Raw genomic sequence first — 24,169 nt, forward strand, 5'->3', positions numbered from 1 at the left:
AGGGGGCCACGAGGCAGGGGGCGCGCCCCAGGGGGGCAGGCGCGCCCCTGACCCTCGTGGCCACCCTGTAAGGCGGTTGGTGCCCTTCTTTCGCTGCAAGAAAGCTAATATCCGGATAGAGATCGTGTTAAAATTTCAGCCCAATTGGAGCTACGGATCTCCGGAAATATAAGAAACGGTGAAAGGGTAGAATCTGAGAACGCAGAAACAGAGAGAGACAGAGAGACAGATCCAATCTCGGAGGGGCTCTCGCCCCTCCCATGCCATGGAGACCAAGAGACAGATCCAATCTTTACAGGAGTGTATGCCATGTATTTTTGTGATCAATGTGGTGACTAGCACAAGCATGCAAAGTAGCTCTCGTGATGTTGCTGATTTCAGGGATTTAGAATTCTTCTGTGTCATTTTCCCTGATGATATTTTTATGCCATGTATTCTTGTTGCTACAGAGTGATCCATGCCTCTTTTGAGCATGTTCAGTAAGGATGATTTTGAGATATTGTTATGCTCTATCAATCCATGTATTTGTTTGCAATTATGTAGCACCCTAGCATGACTCAATCCTACTCTACTTTTGCTATAAAATGTTCCTGGCAGATTGTTTACGTGTTAAGCAATTTTGCCGAGGTTGTTGTAGTTGATCCATGCATGCTATGTGATTGTTCTTGCCATGGTTAGCTTATTGATCATGTCTTCTTGCTGGGTGTATGCTTAGTTTGTCATGCAATGCCTTGTGGTGATTGCATCGAGCTCGTAAACATGCCTACGTAATTCTGTTTATGCCATGTCTAATTTTCTGCTAAGTCTGAATTTGTTACGAAACTTGCTATGTTTACATGGTTGCCATTGTATCTTCTGATCCCTTTTGGCTTATGGTCAGTAAGGGACTTTTGTTATATGCTTTGAGTAGTTTCATGCCATGCCTTGCCTTGCCATGATATGTTCCTGTAGCATGTTGTTATCTTTCTCTAAACTTTACTTCCTGATGTTAATTCCTGACCTGTTGTTATTTTCACTAAGTCTGAGATGCTATTATCTTTTGCACTTTAGCCATGCTTGTTTGAACCTGCTATTGTGTGATTTAGCCGTAGCTCAGTGTTCATATTTTGTCAAGCATCTTGAGTGGATCACTGCCCTGTGCTTTGTTGCTATGTTAGAGTGCAGTAGCTTATTTTTCTTGATGCATTTAGATGGCACTGTGCTGTTAATCGCATCTTTGTGCTATTATTGTTTTGCTTACCATTTCCAAACCGTGCATCCGATTCCGGTGATCTTTATATCGATTTCAACCGAAATCAACTCATCTTTCCAGCGGCGCACTTGGTTTTCCAAGTTGAGGCCTGATTCTATCTTGCCCTTCCGGAGTATGCATATGCATTGCACACCACATCCCGCATATCATGCCATGTTTTGCATCATGTTTTTTGCGCATTGCCCCGTGGTTGATTGTGGTTTCCTTTGCTTGTGTTCTTGTTTTGGGTAGAGCAGGGAGATGAGTTCGTGTTCGAGGTACCCGTTGAGTACGTTTTCGAGGATCAAGCTTTCGTCTTCTCGGAGAACTTTGCAGGCAAGATGACCATATCCTCGAAATCACTTCTATCTTTGCTTGCTAGTTGCTCACTCTTTTGCTATGCCTATGCTACGATACCTGCCACATGCCTTATCATGCCTTCCATATTGCCATGTCAAGCCTGTAACTCACCTTGTCCTAGCAAACCGTTGTTTGGCTATGTTACCGCTTTGCTCAGCCCCTCTTATAGCATTGCTAGTTGCAGGTGAAGATGGAGTTTGTTCCTTGTTGGAACATGATTTACATGTTGGGATATCACAATATCTCTTATTTAATTAATGCATCTATATACTTGGTAAAGGGTGGAAGGCTCGGCCTTATGCCTGGTGTTTTGTTCCACTCTTGCCGCCCTAGTTTTCGTCATACCGGTGTTATGTTCCTTGATTTTGCGTTCCTTACGCGGTCGGGTTATAATGGGAACCCCTTGACAGTTCGCTTTGAATAAAACTCCTCCAGCAAGGCCCAACCTTGGTTTTACCATTTGCACTAACAACCTAGCCTTTTTCCCTTGGGTTTCCGGAGCCCGAGGGTCATCTTTATTTTAACCCCCCCCGGGGGCCAGTGCTCCTCTGAGTGTTGGTCCGAACTGAGCTGCCCGCGGGGCCACCTCGGGGAAACTTGAGAGTTGGTTTTACTCGTAGCTAGTCTCATCCGGTGTTTCCCTGAGAACGAGGTACGTGCGACTCCTATCGGGATTTATCGGCACATCGGTTGGCTTTGCTAGTTTAGTTTTACCATTGTCGAGATGTCTTGTAACTGGGATTCCGAGTCTGATCGGGTCGTCCTGGGAGAAGGAATATCCTTCGTTAACCGTGAGAGCTTTTGATGGGCTAAGTTGGGACACCCCTGCAGGGTTTTGAACTTTCGAAAGCCGTGCCCGCGGTTATGGGCAGATGGGAATTTGTTAATGTCCGGTTGTAGAGAACTTGAAACTTAACTTAATTAAAATGCATCAACCACGTGTGTAGCCGCGATGGTCTCTTTCCGGTGGAGTCCGGGAAGTGAACACGGTGTTGGAGTTATGCTTGAACGTAAGTAGTTTCAGGATCACTTCTAGTTCACGACCGTGCTTTGCCTTCTCTTCTCGCTCTCATTTGCGTATGTTAGCCACCATATATGCTAGTGCTTGCTGCAGCTCCACCTCACTACCCCCTTTTCCCTACCCATAAGCTTAAATAGTCTTGATCGCGAGGGTGTGAGATTGTTGAGTCTCCGTGACTCACAGATACTTCCAAAACCAGCTTGCAGGTGCCGATGATACCCGTGCAGGTGACGCAACCGAGCTCAAGGGGGAGTTCGATGAAGACCGTGTTCATTGTGTTGTTTCGTTTTCAGTTGATCGGTAGTGGAGCCCAGTCGGGGCGGTCGGGGATCTAGCATTAGGGGTGGTCTTCTTTTATTATTTGGTTCCGTAGTCAGACCTTGTTTGTTTTCTGGATGTTGTAATGTTATATTCATGTATTGTGTGAAGTGGCGATTGTAAGCCAACTTTGTACCTCTTTCTTATTCAGTACATGGGATGTGTAAAGATTACCCCTCTTGTGACATGCCTACAATGCGGTTATGCCTCTAAGTCGTGCTCCGACACGTGGGAGATATAGTTGCATCGTGGGTGTTCCAGGGGCTCTCTCCCCCTCGCTTCCGGTGGCACCGGAGTGCCACCGGGGGCCATCATCATCACCGAAATATTCACCAACAACTTCATCACCATCATCACCAACTCTTCCCCCCTCTATGCAGCGGTGTAACCCCTCTTTTACCCATTGTAATCTCTACTTAAACATGGTGCTCAACGCTATATATTATTTCCCAATGATGTATGGCTATCCTATGATGTTTGAGTAGATCCGTTTTGTCCTATGGGTTATTTGATGATCGTGATTGGTTTGAGTTGCATGTTTTATTATTGGTGCTGTCCTATGGTGCTCTCCGTGTCGAGCAAGCGTGAGGGATTCCCGCTGTAGGGTTTGCAATATGTTCATGATTTTCTTATGGTGGGTGGCGTGAGTGATAGAAGCACAGACCCGAGTAAGTAGATTGTTTGCGTATGGGATAAAGAGGACTTGATACTTTAATGTTATGGTTGAGTTTTATCTTAATGATCTTTAGTAGTTGCAGATGCTTGCTAGAGTTCCAATCATAAGTGCATATGATCCAAGTAGAGAAAGTATGTTAGCTTATGCCTCTCCCTCAAATAAAATTGCAATAATAATTACCGGTCTAGTTATCGATTGCCTAGGGACAAATTACTTTCTCGTAACAAAAAGCTCTTTACTAAAACTAACCTAGTTGTGTCTTTACCTAAACAGCCCCTACTTTTTATTTACGCAATCTTTATTATCCTGCAAACCTATCCAAAAACACCTACAAAATACTTCTAGTTTCATACTTGTTCTAGGTAAGCAAACATCAAGCGTGCGTAGAGTTATATCGGTGGTCGATAGAACTTGAGGAAATATTTGTTCTGCCTTTAGCTCCTCGTTGGGTTCGACACTCTTACTTATCAAAAACTGTTGCGATCCCCTATACTTATGGGTTATCAAGGCATACTAGTGACACTCTGTTTGTCTATATATTCACACATGTACTAAGTTTCCGATTAATACAATTCTAGCATGAATAATAAACATTTATCATGATATAAGGAAATATAAATAACAACTTTATTATTGTCTCTAGAGCATATTTCCTTCGTCTTGAAGAAAAGGGAGACGATGAGAAGCGGTCGATGTCGCACTAAGCTTGAAAATCCACACCAGCAATACATACTCTACAGCTATCAATATATGTACAAAGCAATGCATGCCTTTGTAACTATTTTTGGCACTATTAAACTTGAACTGGAAAATTAAGGTTTATTAATATTTCACATTCACGGTTTATACTATTAGTAATTCTCCGCCATGTTGAAAAGGTCGGGTGTGTATCTGTGTGGGGACTAGAACCATTTTTATTAAGATTGAGGTTTTTTTTTCTCCCGTTGTAATGCACGGGCATTGTGCTAGTCTTATCAAAAGATTGAACAGTTAGGAAATTGATTTTCCCAAATTTTAAAAATAGGCAATTTACATATATCTAGAGTGAAAAAAAAATGTTCTCGATCTTTTTTCTGTCGGAGAGCCGCATTGCATTCGCAACTCATGTGTTACTGAATTTATTGGGCCCCACTTATCAAAGAGGCGGTTTCTAAGGCCCAACACTCATTTTGTAGGCCTTATGTTTCGGCCCGACGAACAAGTATTTGTGGGCTCAGGCCTGCGAACCACCAAGTAGACTGGAAGTCGAGGCATGGCGGCGGAGGGAGCGGAGCTTGGTTCCCCGGCGCCGGCGCAGCCGCCGGCACCGAAGCGGCGGAAGATCGAACCGTCTCGGAGGTACCCAGCGCGCGTCTCCTCGCGCCCCTTTCAATTATCCTCAGCGTGATTGCCGCGTGCTTCCAACAACCCAATCTGGTGGAATTTGCCTAATCCCTCACGATCGCGCTGCGCCGTCCTTTAGTTTTGGGAGGAAATCGCAAAGGTTCCGACCTTGGTTGTGGGGCGTGCCAGTGGTGTGGGGTGGCTACAGGTGTAGTGTTCTTTTAGGTAAAGATTCGGGACTGGCCTGCCGACTAGCTGATCCTGTCGACGAGCATCGCTGTACGTTAGGTTTTGGTGTTCTTTGAAAGGGCCTTTGGAATGTGGCAATGTGCTTGTTTATCTATTTTCCGGCAAAAGTCTCGATATTCCCATGGGTCCTTGTTGATTGAGGCGAATATTGGGCCCTTTTGCATTTCTGTCCTGGACATATAAATTTTCAGGCAATGTTTGGTATCGTCCACAATTGAGTGAGGAAGTGGGTAATTCGATGACAGAAAGAGTAGCTCTCATGTCCCAGTGGTGAATTCTTTGGGACGATGTTCTATCACTCTTTCAATCATGGTTTGTTCATTCTATTCCTCCAAGCATGCACCATAATTGAAACCGTGGTGCAGTCAATCTCACGTTCTATAGATCCTTTGTATATAGCTATTACAAGTCATTGCGGCCATTAAATCATTGCACCAAACTAGCTATTCAGTTAGTACTTTACCTTGTGTGCCTGTATCTGGTTGTCAGTGTTTCGTTCAATGACATTATCAACCTGAATGCACTAGAAGGGTAGTACCTCATAAGTTGCCTGAATTGAGAATAACACCAACCGTGTGCGAATTGATGACTTGATGCCCTGACAGTCACCATGAAAATATTTTGTACCATACAGAAAATTGTGCATTTGATCTCTTACTCCTTACCCATTCTTTATTGCAATTCACTGTTGCTTTGCACTCACTAGTTACTAAGAGCAGCGATTTTGTTGCTGTGGACTACAGCAGCCATGCCTTGCTGCTGACTGTAATTTGTCATCACTTTACTTTCTTGTCTAGTATGGTAAATATTTGTTTGTTGTGCTTTGGAACACAGGAGCAGACCTCCTTCTCAAACTGCTATTGATAAGGACAAAGTGGTGGCATCATCCAATTCATCGGTATGCTCAAATTCCTGATACGTTGATTGGCAACTGATACCTTCTCTCCTATTTCTTGATTTATCCTAACATCCTTTCTTGATGTTAACACCACTTTTCCAGGTTTCAGGTACACCGCTAGCAAGAGTGGATCTCAACAAAGTTAGAGAGGCAAAGAGATTTGCTGTCCTTCAAGCACAGCACGAGGGATGCCTGGGAAGCTTCAAAAGCTTTGATTCTCTGTTTGGAAATTATATTGTTCCTGTTACCCCAAGTGATGACTTCTTCGAGCAAATTGCAAAGAAGTGACCCGACAAATTTGACAGCCATGAAGAGGTAGGATGATGATCCTGCTCTATCCTGCTACATGCCTCGACATTATTCCTTCTAGATCTACTAACAGAAAAATAGTGAAGATCTCAAGACAAAATGTATTTTATTTGGAAATTGAGGTTCTGTGCTTCAAATGAGAAACTGATTTTCATGCATGCCTGTAGATACCCCTACCTTGTAAGATCCCCACAGTATCAAAACGTAAAACTACTCCTTTTGCAGTGGTGTAAAAGAGTGGCATTTTGGCAAGTATTTTATATCGTTATCTTTTGTTTTTCAGTGGGACTTTTTCCCAGGCTAGGATACCCCAGTAGGCCAGTAGGATGTATATCTTCATGGGTACCATTTTATTCTTGTAGTCTTCCATTACCTAACCATCTTTCCAATTATTGATGGGGTTCTTTCTACCACTTCTTTCCTTCCAACCAGTTCAACAAATATCTTGGTATCAAAACAAGGCTAGGAAGTATGCTTGATTCTTTTTTTGAGAACTGCGTTTGCATTATGAGAAGGAACAGCGGCAGAGCGCTAACTGTACAGGAGGTGGCAAAGGCCATGAACAGAAGAAGAAACAAAAACTGAAGGGGGTTGCCGCATGGCGCTACTCTCGCCGCATCAGATGACTACCCCCAGCCAGCGCCCAGGTGGCGAGCTCGTCGCTGACTAGTTGAAGAACCGTCCTAACGGGGAGATCCACCTCCCTGAAGATGCGTCCGTTGCGCTCTAGCCAAATAAACCAGGAGATCAGTAGGGCAATCGAACGCGCCCGCTTCGGGCAAGCGCTGCCATTGCTGAGCGCGGTAAGCCAGTCTACCATGGACGCACCACACCGCCAGCCACTAGGATGGAACCCAGGGATGTGGAAGCGAACAGCAGCCTCCCCCCAGAGTTGACCCGACCAGGGGCATTCTGAGAAGAGATGCTTGGTAGTCTCGAGGTTTCTCCTGCAGAGCTGACAGAAGTAGGAGTTGGGCCATTGCCTGGCCATCAGCCTGTCCGCAGTGAGTAGGCGATTTATTGAGAGGAGCCAGGAGAATAGCTTGATCTTGGCGGGCGCCCATGCACGCCAGACGACTTGCATGATTGGCGAGTATGTTGAACCGACGAACTGCATGCGGTAGGCAGACACGGTGGAGTAGACGCCAGATGGCTCAAGCTTCCAGGTGAACTCATCTGGCCCAGTATCTTGGAGATTGACGCCGCTGATCCGAACCCACAGTGCCACAAAATCCTGGAGCAGCTCGCTTGTGACACGACCTTGTAGATCGGCAACCCATCTACCCCTGTGTAGTGCGTCCCGGACTGTTCTGTGCTTGCGCCTGGCTCGTTGGAACAGCTCAGGGGCGATTCGAAAGGGGGCCTCACCTTGCAGCCAGTTGTCCATCCAAAACGATGCCAAACGTCCATCCTTGACAGTGGCCGAAGTGGCCGCGGCGAAGAGCAGCCTCTCGTCCAGATTGCAGGGCACAGGCAGCCCAATCTAGGGCTTGCTGGGTGCCGTGCGCTCCCACCACAGCCATCGCAGCCGCAAGGCAGCCCCTAAACGATCAAGGTCTAGAATGCCCAGCCCACCGAGGTCACGAGGCCTGCATATCCGAGGCCAAGCCACCTTGTAGTGGCCACCCTGACACGACTCCTGGCCACGCCATAACCAAGCCCGCCGAAGCTTGTCAATATGGCGGCGCACCCAGGCCGGTAGGTGGTGCACTGTCATCCAGTAGATGGTCAACGCCGAGAGGACTGAATTGAGCAGCACTAACCTGTTGGGGAACGTAGTAATTTCAAAATTTTCCTACGCACACGCAAGATCATGGTGATGCATAGCAACGAGGGGAGAGTATGATCTACGTACCCTTGTAGATCGCAATGGAAGCGTTGACACAACGTAGAGGAAGTAGTCGTACGTCTTCTTCCCGATCCGACCGATCCAAGCACCGTTACTCCGGCACCTCCGAGTTCTTAGCACACGTTCAGCTCGATGACGATCCTCGGGCTCCGATCCAGCAAAGCGTCGAGGAAGAGTTCCGTCAGCACGACGGCGTGGTGACGATCTTGATGTACTACCGACGCAGGGCTTCGCCTAAGCACTGTAACGGTATGATCGAGGTGGAATTTGGTGGCAGGGGGCATCGCACACGGCTAAGGAACGATCTCAAGGATCAACTTGTGTGTCTTGGGGTGTCCCCTGCCCCCGTATATAAAGGATGAAGGGGGGGAGGCTGGCCGGCCAAGGAGGGAGGCGCAGGAGGAGTCGTACTCCTACCGGGAGTAGGACTCCCCCCCTCAATCCTATTCCTAATAGGATTCCTTAAAGGGGAGAGGGAGAGAGAGGTGGCCGGCCCCTCTCCTAGTCCTAATAGGACTAGGGAGAGGGGGGAGGCGCAGCCCTATGTGGGCTGCCTTCTCACCTTTCCACTAAGGCCCATGTTAGCCCATTTGGCTCCCGGGGGGTTCCGGTAACCCTCCCGGTAATCCGGTAAAATCCCGATTTCACCCGGAACACTTCCGATGTCCAAACATAGGCTTCCAATATATCAATCTTTACGTCTCGACCATTTCGAGACTCCTCGTCATGTCCGTGATCACATCCGGGACTCTGAACAACCTTCGGTACATCAAAATGCATAAACTCATAATAACTGTCATCGTAACGTTAAGCGTGCGGACCCTACGGTTCGAGAACAATGTAGACATGACCGAGACACATCTCCGGTCAATAACCAATAGCGGGACCTGGATGCCCATATTGGCTCCCACATATTCTACGAAGATCTTTATCGGTCAGACCGCATAACAACATACGTTGTTCCCTTTGTCATCGGTATGTTACTTGCCCGAGATTCGATCGTCGGTATCCAATACCTAGTTCAATCTCGTTACCAGCAAGTCTCTTTACTCGTTCCGTAATACATCATCCTGCAACTAACTCATTAGTTGCAATGCTTGCAAGGCTTTAAGTGATGTGCATTACCGAGAGGGCCCAGAGATACCTCTCCGACAATCGGAGTGACAAATCCTAATCTCGAAATACGCCAACCCAACATCTACCTTTGGAGCCACCTGTAGTACTCCTTTATAATCACCCAGTTACGTTGTGACGTTTGGTAGTACCCAAAGTGTTCCTCCGGCAAACGGGAGTTACATAATCTCATAGTCATAGGAACATGTATAATTCATGGATAAAGCAATAGCAACATACTAAACGATCGGGTGCTAAGCTAATATAATGGGTCATGTCAATCAGATCATTCAACTAATGATGTGACCTCATTAATCAAATAACAACTCTTTGTTCATGGTTAGGAAACATAACCATCTTTGATTAACGAGCTAGTCTAGTAGAGGCATACTAGTGACACTCTGTTTGTCTATGTATTCACACATGTATTATGTTTCCGGTTAATACAATTCTAGCATGAATAATAAACACTTATCATGATTTAAGGAAATAAATAATAACTTTATTATTGCCTCTAGGGCATATTTCCTTCAGTCTCCCACTTGCACTAGAGTCAATAATCTAGATTACACCGTAATGATTCTAACACCCATGGAGTCTTGGTGCTGATCATGTTTTGCTCGTGGAAGAGGCTTAGTCAACGGGTCTGCAACATTCAGATCCGTATGTATCTTGCAAATCTCTATGTCTCCCACCTGGACTAAATCCCGGATGGAGTTGAAGCGTCTCTTGATGTGTTTGGTCTTTTTGTGAAATCTGGATTCCTTCGCCAAGGCAATAGCACCAGTATTGTCACAAAAGATTTTCATTGGACCCGATGCACTAGGTATGACACCTAGATCGGATATGAACTCCTTCATCCAGACTCCTTCGTTCGCTGCTTCCGAAGCAGCTATGTATTCTGCTTCACATGTAGATCCCGCTACGACGCTTTGTTTAGAACTGCACCAACTGACAGCTCCACCGTTTAATGTAAACACGTATCCGGTTTGCGATTTAGAATCGTCCGGATCAGTGTCAAAGCTTGCATCAACGTAACCTCTTACGGTGAGCTCTTTGTCACCTCCATATACGAGAAACATATCCTTAGTCCTTTTCAGGTATTTCAGGATGTTCTTGACCGCTGTCTAGTGATCCACTCCTGGATTACTTTGGTACCTCCCTGCTAAACTTATAGCAAGGCACACATCAGGTCTGGTACACAGCATTGGATACATGATAGAGCCTATGGCTGAAGCATAGGGAACATCTTTTATTTTCTCTCTATCTTCTGCAGTGGTCGGGCTTTGAGTCTTACTCAATCTCATACCTTGTAACACAGGCAAGAACCCTTTCTTTGCTTGATCCATTTTGAACTTCTTCAAAATCTTGTCAAGGTATGTGCTTTGTGAAAGTCCAATTAAGCGTCTTGATCTATCTCTATAGATCTTTATGCCTAATATGTAAGCAGCTTCACCGAGGTCTTTCATTGAAAAACTTTTATTCAAGTATCCCTTTATGCTATCCAGAAATTCTATATCATTTCCAATCAGTAATATGTCATCCACATATAATATCAGAAATGCTATAGAGCTCCCACTCACTTTCTTGTAAATACAGGCTTCTCCGAAAGTCTGTATAAAACCAAATGCTTTGATCACACTATCAAAGCGTTTATTCCAACTCCGAGAGGCTTGCACCAGTCCATAAATGGATCGCTGGAGCTTGCACACTTTGTTAGCTCCCTTTGGATCGACAAAACCTTCCGGTTGCATCATATACAACTCTTCTTCCAGAAATCCATTCAGGAATGCAGCTTTGACATCCATCTGCCAAATTTCATAATCATAAAATGCAGCAATTGCTAACATGATTCGGACAGACTTAAGCATCGCTACGGGTGAGAAAGTCTCATCGTAGTCAATCCCTTGAACTTGTCGAAAACCTTTTGCGACAAGTCGAGCTTTGTAGACAGTAACATTACCATCAGCGTCAGTCTTCTTCTTAAAGATCCATTTATTCTCAATTGTTTGCCGATCATCGGGCAAGTCAACCAAAGTCCATACTTTGTTCTCATACATGGATCCCATCTCAGATTTCATGGCTTCAAGCCACTTTGCGGAATCTGGGCTCACCATCGCTTCTTCATAGTTCGTAGGTTCATCATGATCTAATATCACGACCTCCAGAACAGGATTACCGTACCACTCTGGTGCGGATCTCACTCTGGTTGATCTACGAGTTTCTGTAGTATCTTGATCTAAAGTTTCATGATCATCATCATTAGCTTCCTCACTTATTGGTGTAGGTGTCGCAGAAACAGTTTTCTGTGATGTACTACTTCTCAATAAAGGAGTAGGTACAGTTACCTCGTCAAGTTCTACTTTCCTCCCACTCACTTCTTTCGAGAGAAACTCCTTCTCTAGAAAGTTTCCGAACTTAGCAACAAAAGTCTTGCCTTCGGATCTGTGATAGAAGGTGTATCCAACAGTTTCCTTTGGATATCCTATGAAGACACATTTCTCCGATTTGGGTTCGAGCTTATCAGGTTGAAGCTTTTTCACATAAGCATCGCAGCCCCAAACTTTAAGAAACGACAACTTTGGTTTCTTGCCAAACCATAGTTCATAAGGCGTCGTCTCAACGGATTTTGATGGTGCCCTATTTAACGTGAATGCGGCCGTCTCTAGAGCGTATCCCCAAAACGATAGCGGTAAATCAGTAAGAGACATCATAGATCGCACCATATCTAGTAAAGTACGATTACGACGTTCGGACACACCATTACGCTGTGGTGTTCCGGGTGGCGTGAGTTGCGAAACTATTCCACAATTTTTCAAATGTACACCAAACTCGTAACTCAAATATTCTCCTCCACGATCAGATCGTAGAAACTTTATTTTTCTTGTTACGATGATTTTCAACTTCACTCTGAAATTCTTTGAACTTTTCAAATGTTTCAGACTTGTGTTTCATTAAGTAGATATACCCATATCTGCTTAAGTCATCTGTGAAGGTGAGAAAATAACGATATCCGCCATGAGCCTCAATATTCATCGGTCCACATACATTGGTATGTATGATTTCCAACAAATCTGTTGCTCTCTCCATAGTACCGGAGAACGGTGTTTTAGTCATCTTGCCCATGAGACACGGTTCGCAAGTACCAAGTGATTCATAATCAAGTGGTTCCAAAAGTCCATCAGCATGGAGTTTCTTCATGCGCTTTACACCGATATGACCTAAACGGCAGTGCCACAAATAAGTTGCACTTTCATTATCAACTCTGCATTTTTTGGTTTCAACATTATGAATATGTGTACTACTACTATCGAGATTCATCAAAAATAGACCACTCTTCAAGGGTGCATGACCATAAAAGATATTACTCATATAAATAGAACAACCATTATTCTCTGATTTAAATGAATAACCGTCTCGCATTAAACAAGATCCAGATATAATGTTCATGCTCAACGCTGGCACCAAATAACAATTATTTAGGTCTAATATTAATCCCGAAGGTAGATGTAGAGGTAGCGTGCCGACCGCGATCACATCGACTTTGGAACCGTTTCCCACGCGCATCGTCACCTCGTCCTTTGCTAGTGTCCGCTTATTCTGTAGTCCCTGTTTCGAGTTGCAAATATTAGCAACAGAACCAGTATCAAATACCCAGGTGCTACTGTGAGCATTAGTAAGGTACACATCAATAACATGTATATCACATATACCTTTGTTCACCTTGCCATCCTTCTTATCCGCCAAATACTTGGGGCAGTTGCGCTTCCAGTGACCAGTCTGCTTGCAGTAGAAGCACTCAGTTTCAGGCTTAGGTCCAGACTTGGGTTTCTTCTCTTGAGCAGCAACTTGCTTGCTGTTCTTCTTGAAGTTCCCCTTCTTCTTTTTCCCTTTGCCCTTTTTCTTGAAACTAGTGGTTTTGTTAACCATCAACACTTGATGCTCCTTCTTGATTTCTACCTCCGCAGCTTTAAGCATCGCGAAGAGCTCGGGAATAGTCTTGTTCATCCCTTGCATATTATAGTTCATCACGAAGCTCTTGTAGCTTGGTGGCAGTGATTGGAGAATTCTGTCAATGACGCAATCATCTGGAAGAGTAACTCCCAATTGAATCAAGTGGTTATTATACCCAGACATTTTGAGTATATGCTCACTGACAGAACTATTCTCCTCCATCTTGCAGCTATAGAACTTATTGGAGACTTCATATCTCTCAATTCGGGCATTTGCTTGAAATATTAACTTCAACTCCTGGAACATCTCATATGCTCCATGACGTTCAAAACGTCGTTGAAGTCCCGATTCTAAGCCGTAAAGCATGGCACACTGAACTATCGAGTAGTCATCAGCTTTGCTCTGCCAGACGTTCATAACATCCGGCGTTGCTCCTGCAGCAGGCCTGGCACCCAGCGGTGCTTCCAGGACGTAATTCTTCTGTGCAGCAATGAGGATAATTCTCAAGTTACGGACCCAGTCCGTGTAATTGCTACCATCATCTTTCAACTTTGCTTTCTCAAGGAATGCATTAAAATTCAACGGAACAACAGCACGAGCCATCTATCTACAATCAACATAAACAAGCAAGATACTATCAGGTACTAAGTTCATGATAAGTTTTATGTTCAGTTAATCAAATTAATTAAGAACTCCCACTTAGATAGACATCCCTCTAATCCTCTAAGTGATCACGTGATCCAAATCAACTAAACCATACCCGATCATCACGTGATATGGAGTAGTTTTCAATGGTGAACATCGTTATGTTGATCATATCTACTATATGATTCACGCTCGACCTTTCGGTCTCTGTGTTCCGAGGCCATATCTGCATATGCTTGGCTCGTCAAGTATAACCTGAGTATTCCGCGTGTGCAACTGTTTTGCACCCGTTGTATTTGAACGTAGAGCCTATCACACCCGATCATCACGTGGTGTCTCAGCACGAAGAACTTTTGCAACGGTGCATACTCAGGGAGAACACTTCTTGATAATTTAGTGAGAGATCATCTTATAATGCTACCGTCAATCAAAGCAAGATAAGATGCATAAAAGGATAAACATCACATGCAATCAATATAAGTGATATGATATGGCCATCATCATCTTGTGCTTGTGATCTCCATCTCTGAAGCACCGTCATGATCACCATCGTCACCGGCACGACACCTTGATCTCCATCGTAGCATCGTTGTCGTCTCGCCAATCTTATGCTTCCACGACTATCACTACCGCTTAGTAATAAAGTAAAGCATTACATCGCGATTGCATTGCATACAATAAAGCGACAACCATATGGCTCCTGCCAGTTGCCGATAACTCGGTTACAAAACATGATCATCTCATATAATAAAATTTAGCATCATGCCTTGACCATATCACATCACAACATGCCCTGCAAAAACAAGTCAGACGTCCTCTACTTTGTTGTTGCAAGTTTTACGTGGCTGCTACGGGCTTAAGTAAGAACTCATCTCACCTACGCATCAAAACCACAACGATAGTTTGTCAAATAGACTCCGTTTTAACCTTATCAAGGACCGGGCGTAGTCACACTCGGTTCAACTAAAGTTGGAGAGACAGTCTTCCGCAAGCCATCTATGTGCAAAGCACGTCGAGGGAACCGGTCTCGCATAAGAGTATGCGTAAGGTTGGTCCGGATCGTCTCGTCCAACAATACCGCCGAACCAAAGTATGACATGCTGGTAGGCAGTATGACTTGTATCGCCCACAACTCACTTGTGTTCTACTCGTGCAAATAACATCAAACCATAAAACCAGGCTCTGATACCACTGTTGGGGAACGTAGTAATTTCAAAATTTTCCTACGCACACGCAAGATCATGGTGATGCATAGCAACGAGGGGAGAGTATGATCTACGTACCCTTGTAGATCGCAATGGAAGCGTTGACACAAGGTAGAGGAAGTAGTCGTACGTCTTCTTCCCGATCCGACCGATCCAAGCACCGTTACTCCGGCACCTCCGAGTTCTTAGCACACGTTCAGCTCGATGACGATCCTCGGGCTCCGATCTAGCAAAGCGTCGAGGAAGAGTTCCGTCAGCACGACGGCGTGGTGACGATCTTGATGTACTACCGACGCAGGGCTTCGCCTAAGCACTGTAACGGTATGATCGAGGTGGGATTTGGTGGCAGGGGGCATCGCACACGGCTAAGGAACGATCTCAAGGATCAACTTGTGTGTCTTGGGGTGTCCCCTGCCCCCGTATATAAAGGATGAAGGGGGGGAGGCTGGCCGGCCAAGGAGGGAGGCACAGGAGGAGTCCTACTCCTACCGGGAGTAGGACTCCCCCCCTCAATCCTATTCCTAATAGGATTCCTTAAAGGGGAGAGGGAGAGAGAGGTGGCCGGCCCCTCTCCTAGTCCTAATAGGACTAGGGAGAGGGGGGAGGCGCAGCCCTATGTGGGCTGCCTTCTCACCTTTCCACTAAGGCCCATGTTAGCCCATTTGGCTCCCGGGGGGTTCCGGTAACCCTCCCGGTAATCCGGTAAAATCCCGATTTCACCCGGAACACTTCCGATGTCCAAACATAGGCTTCCAATATATCAATCTTTACGTCTCGACCATTTCGAGACTCCTCGTCATGTCCGTGATCACATCCGGGACTCTGAACAACCTTCGGTACATCAAAATGCATAAACTCATAATAACTGTCATCGTAACGTTAAGCGTGCGGACCCTACGGTTCGAGAACAATGTAGACATGACCGAGACACATCTCCGGTCAATAACCAATAGCGGGACCTGGATGCCCATATTGGCTCCCACATATTCTACGAAGATCTTTATCGGTCAGACCGCATAACAACATACGTTGTTCCCTTTGTCATCGGTATGTTACTTGCCCGAGGTTCGATCGTCGGTATCCAATACCTAGTTCAATCTCGTTACCAGCAAGTCTCTTTACTCGTTCCGTAATACATCATCCTGCAACTAACTCATTAGTTGCAATGCTTGCAAGGCTTTAAGTGATGTGCATTACCGAGAGGGCCCAGAGATACCTCTCCGACAATCGGAGTGACAAATCCTAATCTCGAAATACGCCAACCCAACATCTACCTTTGGAGCCACCTGTAGTACTCCTTTATAATCACCCAATTACGTTGTGACGTTTGGTAGTACCCAAAGTGTTCCTCCGGCAAACGGGAGTTACATAATCTCATAGTCATAGGAACATGTATAATTCATGGATAAAGCAATAGCAACATACTAAACGATCGGGTGCTAAGCTAATATAATGGGTCATGTCAATCAGATCATTCAACTAATGATGTGACCTCGTTAATCAAATAACAACTCTTTGTTCATGGTTAGGAAACATAACCATCTTTGATTAACGAGCTAGTCTAGTAGAGGCATACTAGTGACACTCTGTTTGTCTATGTATTCACACATGTATTATGTTTCCGGTTAATACAATTCTAGCATGAATAATAAACACTTATCATGATTTAAGGAAATAAATAATAACTTTATTATTGCCTCTAGGGCATATTTCCTTCATAACCGACCGGCCATGGTGAATAATTTGAACTTCCATAAGGCTAGTCTCGCTAGGATTTTGTCCAGAAGCGGCTGCAATTCCACCTTTCTGAGCTTGCGGAGGGATAACGGCAGCCCAAGGAAGCGGCATGGCAAGCCCGCGCGGTTCGCACCCAGCGGCTCAATAACATGATCCACCGCGAAGAGCTCCGGCCTGATAGGGATGGCAGTACTCTTGGCAAAATTAACCTCGAGACCCGTGGCCTGCCCAAACGCGCGCAAGATCAGACGCGTTGCATGCAGCTCCTGGCGTACCGGGTTGACGAAGAGCGCGACGTCGTCCGCGTAGAGAGAGGCGCGCAGACTGGGAATCCGTCCCCCAAGCCGCGAGAGTAGGCCATCCTGTACTGTCAAGTCGAGCAACTTCTGCAATGGCTCCATGGCAAGGATGAACAGGAACGGAGAGGCCGGATCCCCTTGCCGCAACCCGCGATGGTGGCGGATCGTTTGCCCTGGTATTCCGCCGACAAGCACCCGGGAAGAACTGGAGGATAGTATCATGGAGATCCAGTTGCACCAGCGGCGCCTGAATCCTCGAGCCCTCATCATGTCCAGCAGGTAGGGCCAAGAAACCGTGTCGAAGGCCTTAGCAATATCCAGCTTAAGGAGGATGGAGGCGCGTTTTGTTCGATGGAAGTGCCTCGCCATTCCTTGGACGAACAGGAAGTTGTCCTGAATGCACCGCCCCTTAATGAACGCACTTTGTGCCGGGGAGATGAGCGCGTCAATCCTCTTGGCCAACCTCATCGCGAGCACTTTCATGAAAAGCTTTGCCACGCTGTGAAGGAGGCTGATTGGCCTGAAATCCGACATGGAAGCGGCCCCGTCCCTCTTGGCCAGCAACACGATGTGTGCCCCGTTTAGCAGGTGAAGCCCGGCGCGGTTCAGACCGTGGAGCTGCTGGAAGGCGAGCAGCAGGTCGTCCAGGATGATATCCATCGCCGCCTTGTAAAACGAGCCCGAGAAGCCGTCTGGACCGGGGGCACGGTCCGCAGGCAGGTCGGCGATGGCCGCTTTGATCTCGTCACGGGTGAATGGCGCTTCCAACTCGGAGAGATCGACCGTAGGCAGCCCTAGCGCCTCCCAGTTGAAAACCGAGCCAACAGTGCCCGGGTTACCGATTAGGCCATCGAAGAAGGATTTGGCGATCTGCGCTTTGTGCCTGTGCTCCGTTGCCAAGCCGGCATCTGAGGAGAGAGAAGCAATGAAGTTTTTGCGCCTCCTAGCATTGGCCTTGATGTGAAAGAACTTGGTGTTCGCATCTCCAGCCCTCACTGTATTGACCCTGGCACGCTGGCGAGCTTTGATTCTCTCAATGACCGTAAGACCAAGAATCCGCGATTTAAGATCTTTGCGAAGCGCGACCTCATCTGGCTCCAACTGGCGATCTTCTTGCGCGGTGTCGAGCAACAGCACCGTGTCTTGTGCCATTAGCAACTGCAGCTTGGTATTGCCAATGTGATGTTTTTGCCAAATTCTCAAGGCCTTGGCCTGACGAGGGCGCTGCCCTGGCCTCCCGACGCATTCCAGGCAGCAGCGTCAACATCCTTGAACCCCGAGATGTGCGGCCAAAAAGCTTCGAAGCGGAACCGGCCACGCTTTGGCAACGAGGATTCGCACGACAGAAGAAGCGGGCAATGATCAGACATGGCCGTGGCCAGCGGCTGCAGAGAGGCAGCGCCAAACTGCAGGTCCCAGTCCGCGGTGCAGAAAGCCCTGTCAAGGCGCACAAGGGTGGGGTTGTCCTGCTCATTTGACCATGTGAAGCGGCGCCCCCCTCCCAACTTAATCTCCTTGAGGTCACTGTTGTTAAGCGCTGCCCGGAAGCTTGCCATCAACCGCAGATTGAGGTTGGCGTTGCTTTTATCCCGCGCCTCATAGATCAGGTTGAAATCACTGATAATGAGCCATGGCCCTGAGACAAGGCCGCGGATGTGGGCAAGATCAGCGAGGAAGAGAGGCTTGACTTGATCATCTGACTGCCCATACACTGTAGTCAAGGTCCATGAGGCATCCCCAGACAGAGGCCGGATCAGGGCAGTGATTGCGAAAGCCGAGACATCGAGTGATGTAGCTTGGAAGCGCGAAGCATCCCAAGCAAGCAGAGCACCCCCCCTTGTACCGATCACCGGCAGCACAATCGAACCATCAAGACCTGGGCCGGTGATTTCCTGAAGCAAAGCGGGGGACAGTTCCTCCCTTTTAGTCTCCTGAACGCAGAGGAAGGAGCATCTAGTTTGCTCCACGAGTGATCGCACCCCCCAGCGTCGCGCACGGTCGTTGAGACCACGCGCATTCCAGCTTAAAAGCGAGAGACTACTCATGGGGAACACAACAGGGGCCCTTTTTCATTCGCATGCTCAAACGAGGAGCAGAGCAGCCAACAGGAACAAACAGATACGGCCGGTGAGACAACACGGGCGCCTGGCGAGGTCGCAACATCCTACAGACTGGCCTACGGCGCGGTCCGAAGACGGCGCGGTAGCCACCACAACACATGGACTGAAACTGAAACTGAACTAACATAAGAAACTACAGGGCCCCAGATAGACGCTACTGTGGATCAAGTGGCTTCTCCAGCCAGCTCCAGCAGATCTTCCTCCGGCAAGTTGATGGCCGCCGCAGACCGCACCCCGGCAGCCTTGGCCAGGCGCGCGGTGAGGTTGCCAAGCGGGGCCTTGAAGCGATCGGTGTAGCGCTGACAGATCTTGGGGTTGAATTCAGCAGCATCGTTGATGAACTCAAGCTTCTTGGCGAGCCTAGCTTCAGCCTTCTGCTGTTGCGTGAGGCCGGCCATCGCCTTGCCAGCAGTCTTGGCGCTTGAGCGCCTTGGGGCGGTTGGCATCTGGATCATCATCGGCGCAGCCTCCTTCTCTGGTGGCACGACTGCAGGCGCCAGGCAAGGCGGCGCCCCCATGATGGAAGGGGGGAGCAGACCGAAAACCTTGTTGAGGAAGGTGGTAGCAGCGTCCACCTCCAGGCCCTGGAGCTGGACTGCAAGCTGGTCAGCGGACAAGAGCCGTTTCGCCCTGTGGACCACAGGGCCCACAGGCCAGGTGAGCTCCTAAACGGGCTCCAGGCAGAGGGGCTCAGAAGGCGCCGGGACAAGGTAGCCCAGAGAGGGCCACGGCTTGAGCCGCAGCTCCCCTGCCAGGCCGGTAGCGTCGTGGACCACCGGCCCCAGCTCGGCCTCCCCGGCAGCCTGGCCTAGCTCGATCTCCGAGAGCTCCGCCCATGACGAGGCGGCAAGTGGATGGGTCTGGTGCCCGAGCTGCCAGGCGGCAGCAGCGTCGCCCAGCTGCATGGCCTGCCCGCCCGGCAGCCAGGACGAAATGGCGTCGAGCTCTAGGAGCTGCGGGTCAGAACGCGTGAGCTCGCTCCAGAGCAGGTCCACCTCCTCGCGGAAAGGCGCCATCTCGAGCTCGGCAGGGAAGGCGACAGGGATGCCAGGGAGGGCACCGTCAGGGGCGGTGGCAGGCAAGGCCAGCGCGCCCTGGAGCACCTGCAGCAGCCCGGCTTGGGGCAGCGCGCCACTTGGGGGCAGGCAGCCGTGCGGGGAACCAAGCGCGCTGTCACCACCCAGCTTGGAAGCTGCCAAGCGCGGGGACCGGCTCTGGTCACGGGAGTGGGAGCGGCTGCGACTGACCGCGTCAGTGAGCGGGCTCAGGCTGCGGCAGCGCCCCGACAGCGCATCCTCGATGGACGCGTCGTGGCGACGACCGTGACGGCCCCGTCCGCCGTCGCGATGACGACGTTGGCCGCCTGGCGCGACGTCAGCGGAGCGGCAGCCCAGCATGCCGCCCGACCAGGCAGAGCGCGAGCGCGTGTGGCGGTGGCGGCCACGCCTGCCAGCACCGTCTTCATCTTCATCGTCCCGGGGCCTGGGCCTGGGCTGCACAGCGGCCGCCGGTGCCGAGCGGCGAGTGCCCGTGCCAGCCTTGCCGTCTTCCATGCCCTTGGCCCAGCGGAACTGATCGTCGAGGGGCCAGTCTTGGGGAGCGCCATGGGGGCGGTCTTCGAGCGGCGAGAAGTCCCGGGTGCGGTCCAGATGAATCAGCACCGGGAACTGCGGCCCCCGGAGCCCCTCCTCTTCCCTTGGGCAGCCCTCTGGCAGAGCCGGCCTGCCGCGCCCGTCAACCGGGCGGTCGATGATGGAGTAGCCGTTCGTCGTCGGAATGTCGTCAGGTGACCACGCCCAGACCCACGCGAAAACGCAGGAGGTGTTGGAGAGGGACGTGGACTGACACTCGAGACGCTCGACCCAGCAGGAGCGGCCGATGGCATCCTGCACGGCATCCCTGGTCCAGGCCTGAACCGGGATCCCCTCCACAGCCAGCCGGCAGTAGAAGCGCCACGCGCGCTGGTGCCCGCGCGCGCCTGGCGACCAAGGCGCGGGAGTGAGCGCCACCCCACGGCTGGACGCCACACCGGCGTTGATGGCAACGTCCCGGTGACGGGCGTGGGCAAAGCGCACCAGGAAGTCCTCGGGGAAATGCTTGGAGACGTGCATTTTCTCCCACGGGATGTTGAGGTCGCGCTCCAGGGCCTTGGCGATGAGCTGGGGGTTGATGTCGCGCCGCGGCTCGGACATGGTCACCAGAACCGCCGAGGCGCGAAGGTGGCGAGCGGCCTCCTCCATGGCAGGGGTGCAGATGGAGAAGGTGGTGCCAGCGCCAGGCCGCTGCGAGCCCTCGCCAGGGCGATACGCCATGGCAGCAGGGGGTGGGGGCCCTGGGGGTGGCGGTGGAAGGGAGCGGTGGGTGGCCGCCGACGCGGGCTGACGGCGAGGGGATGGTGGCAGAGGCGGCAGGCAGCGAGGCAGAGGCGGCGGTGGTGGGGTGGCGAGAGGCGCGGTGACCTTGCTAGGGCGGCCAAAGGAGCAGAGCTTGGAGCGGGCGCGGTGGCCAAAACACCAGCAGTCCGCGCACCTCACTGGGTCACGACAATCAATGGCACGGTGGCGAGGGGCGAGGCAGCGAAGGCAGCAGCCCCGGAACCTCCTTAAGAAGGCCGCACGCCGCTGGTGTGCCAAGCGCAGGGCCTCGGGGGAGCCGCGGCGGCCATAACCACGGCCGCCCGGAGATGGTACGGGCGGCGCACGCCGACGTCGCCTCGAAACCACCTGCTGCCATTTGGGGGAAGAGTGGACCGAGTCGTCCCCAAAACCCGGCTGGCGGGGCGAGGCGCAAGGGGAGGCGGAGGGGGTGGAGCGCAGAGACCGCGAGTTAATGGCGAGAGCTGAGGGCGCGCAGACGATGGATTTAAGGCGGCCGCTATAGGCCGGCACAGAGGCCAGGTGGCCGGGAGGGGTGCAGGTGGTAGCCCGTAGGGGCGGAGGGGAGGCCGGCGCAGGCAATGAATGCGGCGCAACCGGCACAGACCTGAGCGAGGCCTGCCGGCTCGATTCACCTACTTCAAAGCGGCGCATGGCCCGCGAGGAACCGAAGGAACTAGCAGATCCGGCGGATCCCTCGAGCCGAGCCGTGGCGGCCGCGGTGAGCAGACCCCGGATGTGGGCTGCCGCCGTGTCGACCGAGCCAGGCAGGCACCAGCGATGGCGAGGGTTGGAGGGCGAGAGGGTGGTCGGCGAGCCCGGAGTGGACGTCGCCGTGTTGGTGGTCGCCAGCCCCGGAGCGGGGGAAGGCGAGAGCATGTTCGAGAGGTTTCCTCCGCGCGTGGCAATATTTACTCATTAGCAGCCACCAGTAGTGCAGCGTCATTATGCTTGATTCTGAAACCCACATTTCCCTGCAAGTACCAAAGAAGCAATGGGGAGACTACTGTACTTGCCTTTAAGACTCTTCCTAGATCTAAATTGCTAAACTCTTTGAGGACTTTTTTGATTCATTTTTTTTGAAGCACGGGCAGGAACTTTGCCATTCTATACAAATTTAATTAAGGAAACAAGCACAACGGGCACAGTACCTAGCTAAAACTAGGCAAAGATCACCGTTAATACACTGAGTCATGACAACACAAGCAAGTCCAAACTCAACATATGTTGTTGCAAACCCTACCAGTTGATGCCGTTCGCAATGCCATCCTCATCACACTTGCTTCACCAACTTTGACTCCCAGCAAGTAGTTGACGCCTCCAACAAGATAACAACATATGAGGTTGTCACCATTGTCGGCTCCGGCCAAAGAACTAAACCCTAGCATTGACATCCGAGGTTGTCACCTTTTGTCGACGCCAGCCTAAAACCTTGAGTGGCACAGATTTGCCTCGAGCAACACCCTATCGCAGACCAAGCACTTGTTGCCCAACCGCATTGTGAAGCCTCAGTAACTCTCACCCTTAGACTGGCTGCGCAGAGCCGCTTAAAGGAGATAAATGGGCTGAAAAGCTTCTTTGGTGCACGGCGTCTAGTGGTATGTATATCCTCACTATTCGGTTTCGTGTGGATCATCATCTAGCATTTATGGAACAATGTATAGAAGCGTTGTGTTTGTTATTCACCAGGCTGTATTGGCCCCGTAATCCAACAGGTTTGGTCCTGGATTCCTCCTGCATGCGCAACTTATGTCCCACGAGCAAGCACCATAGTATCCCGCATTTTAGAACATGTTGCATCTTGTACCAACTTCAGGCACGGGTCAGGGCACAGAAAAGTTTGCCAACTCGCTCGGCTGGATTATTTGTCTGGTTGTGGTTGAGCAAAATAATTCTTCTGCACATATAAGTTGACCATGTAGAAGTTTTTTCATAGATGTTTATGCAACTATTAGTTGGTATTCACTTGCGGCACTTTAGCTAATCACATGGGACTAATCACAGACGGCGTGCAGTGTTATATGAGCAACACAGCTACATGCATGCAGTTTTAACCGGGTTTACACAAGTAATTTTTTGTTTATGAAACTTAATTATTTCCATTACTAACCATCAGACGTACTAATTGCCCCGACACTCGTCCGGTACGTAGCACTGTAACCATCTGTTTTGATCAGACCAGATGGCCCTTCTCGACTTACCCCCGGCTATTTAGGATTGATCTCACGCTAAGTTGCTAACAGATACTCCTACATGATACTGACAGATAGAGCTATGAGATCAATCCTAAACTGCCCAAGACGTTTACAACAGCACACGCAACCCTGCACAGTTTATACAACATCGTTGTACAATTTTTAACGGTGGAAACACTGGACTTATCCCACACAAAGCACCACATTCGGCGAATTTCAAATTAACAGTTCGATTAATCAATCGCCAGGTTAGAGTTCTCCCACAGACCCCTAGTTGTCATGGCCAACAACA

At 49.4% G+C, this 24,169-nt stretch overlaps 2 protein-coding genes across 2 annotated transcripts; one reads left to right on the top strand and one right to left on the bottom strand.

Annotated features, from left to right (window-relative positions):
- The first annotated feature begins 4,784 nt into the window (after positions 1-4,784).
- On the top strand, positions 4,785-6,667 carry LOC125548565 (uncharacterized). The gene is made up of 3 exons (XM_048712134.2): positions 4,785-4,944; positions 6,013-6,076; positions 6,179-6,667. Exons 1-3 carry the CDS (start codon positions 4,859-4,861, stop codon positions 6,362-6,364), a joined length of 336 nt encoding a protein of 111 aa, XP_048568091.1. The 5' UTR covers positions 4,785-4,858; the 3' UTR covers positions 6,365-6,667.
- A 322-nt stretch (positions 6,668-6,989) lies between these two features.
- LOC147980261 (uncharacterized) lies at positions 6,990-7,772 on the bottom strand. Its single transcript, XM_087515536.1, has one exon. It carries the CDS (start codon positions 7,770-7,772, stop codon positions 6,990-6,992), a length of 783 nt encoding a protein of 260 aa, XP_087371662.1.
- Between the last annotated feature and the right edge of the window lie 16,397 nt (positions 7,773-24,169).

The sequence above is a fragment of the Triticum urartu genome, chromosome 3A (assembly GCF_056163025.1).
Source record: "Triticum urartu cultivar PI428250 chromosome 3A, HENAU_Tu73, whole genome shotgun sequence".
Lineage (NCBI taxonomy): Eukaryota > Viridiplantae > Streptophyta > Magnoliopsida > Poales > Poaceae > Triticum > Triticum urartu.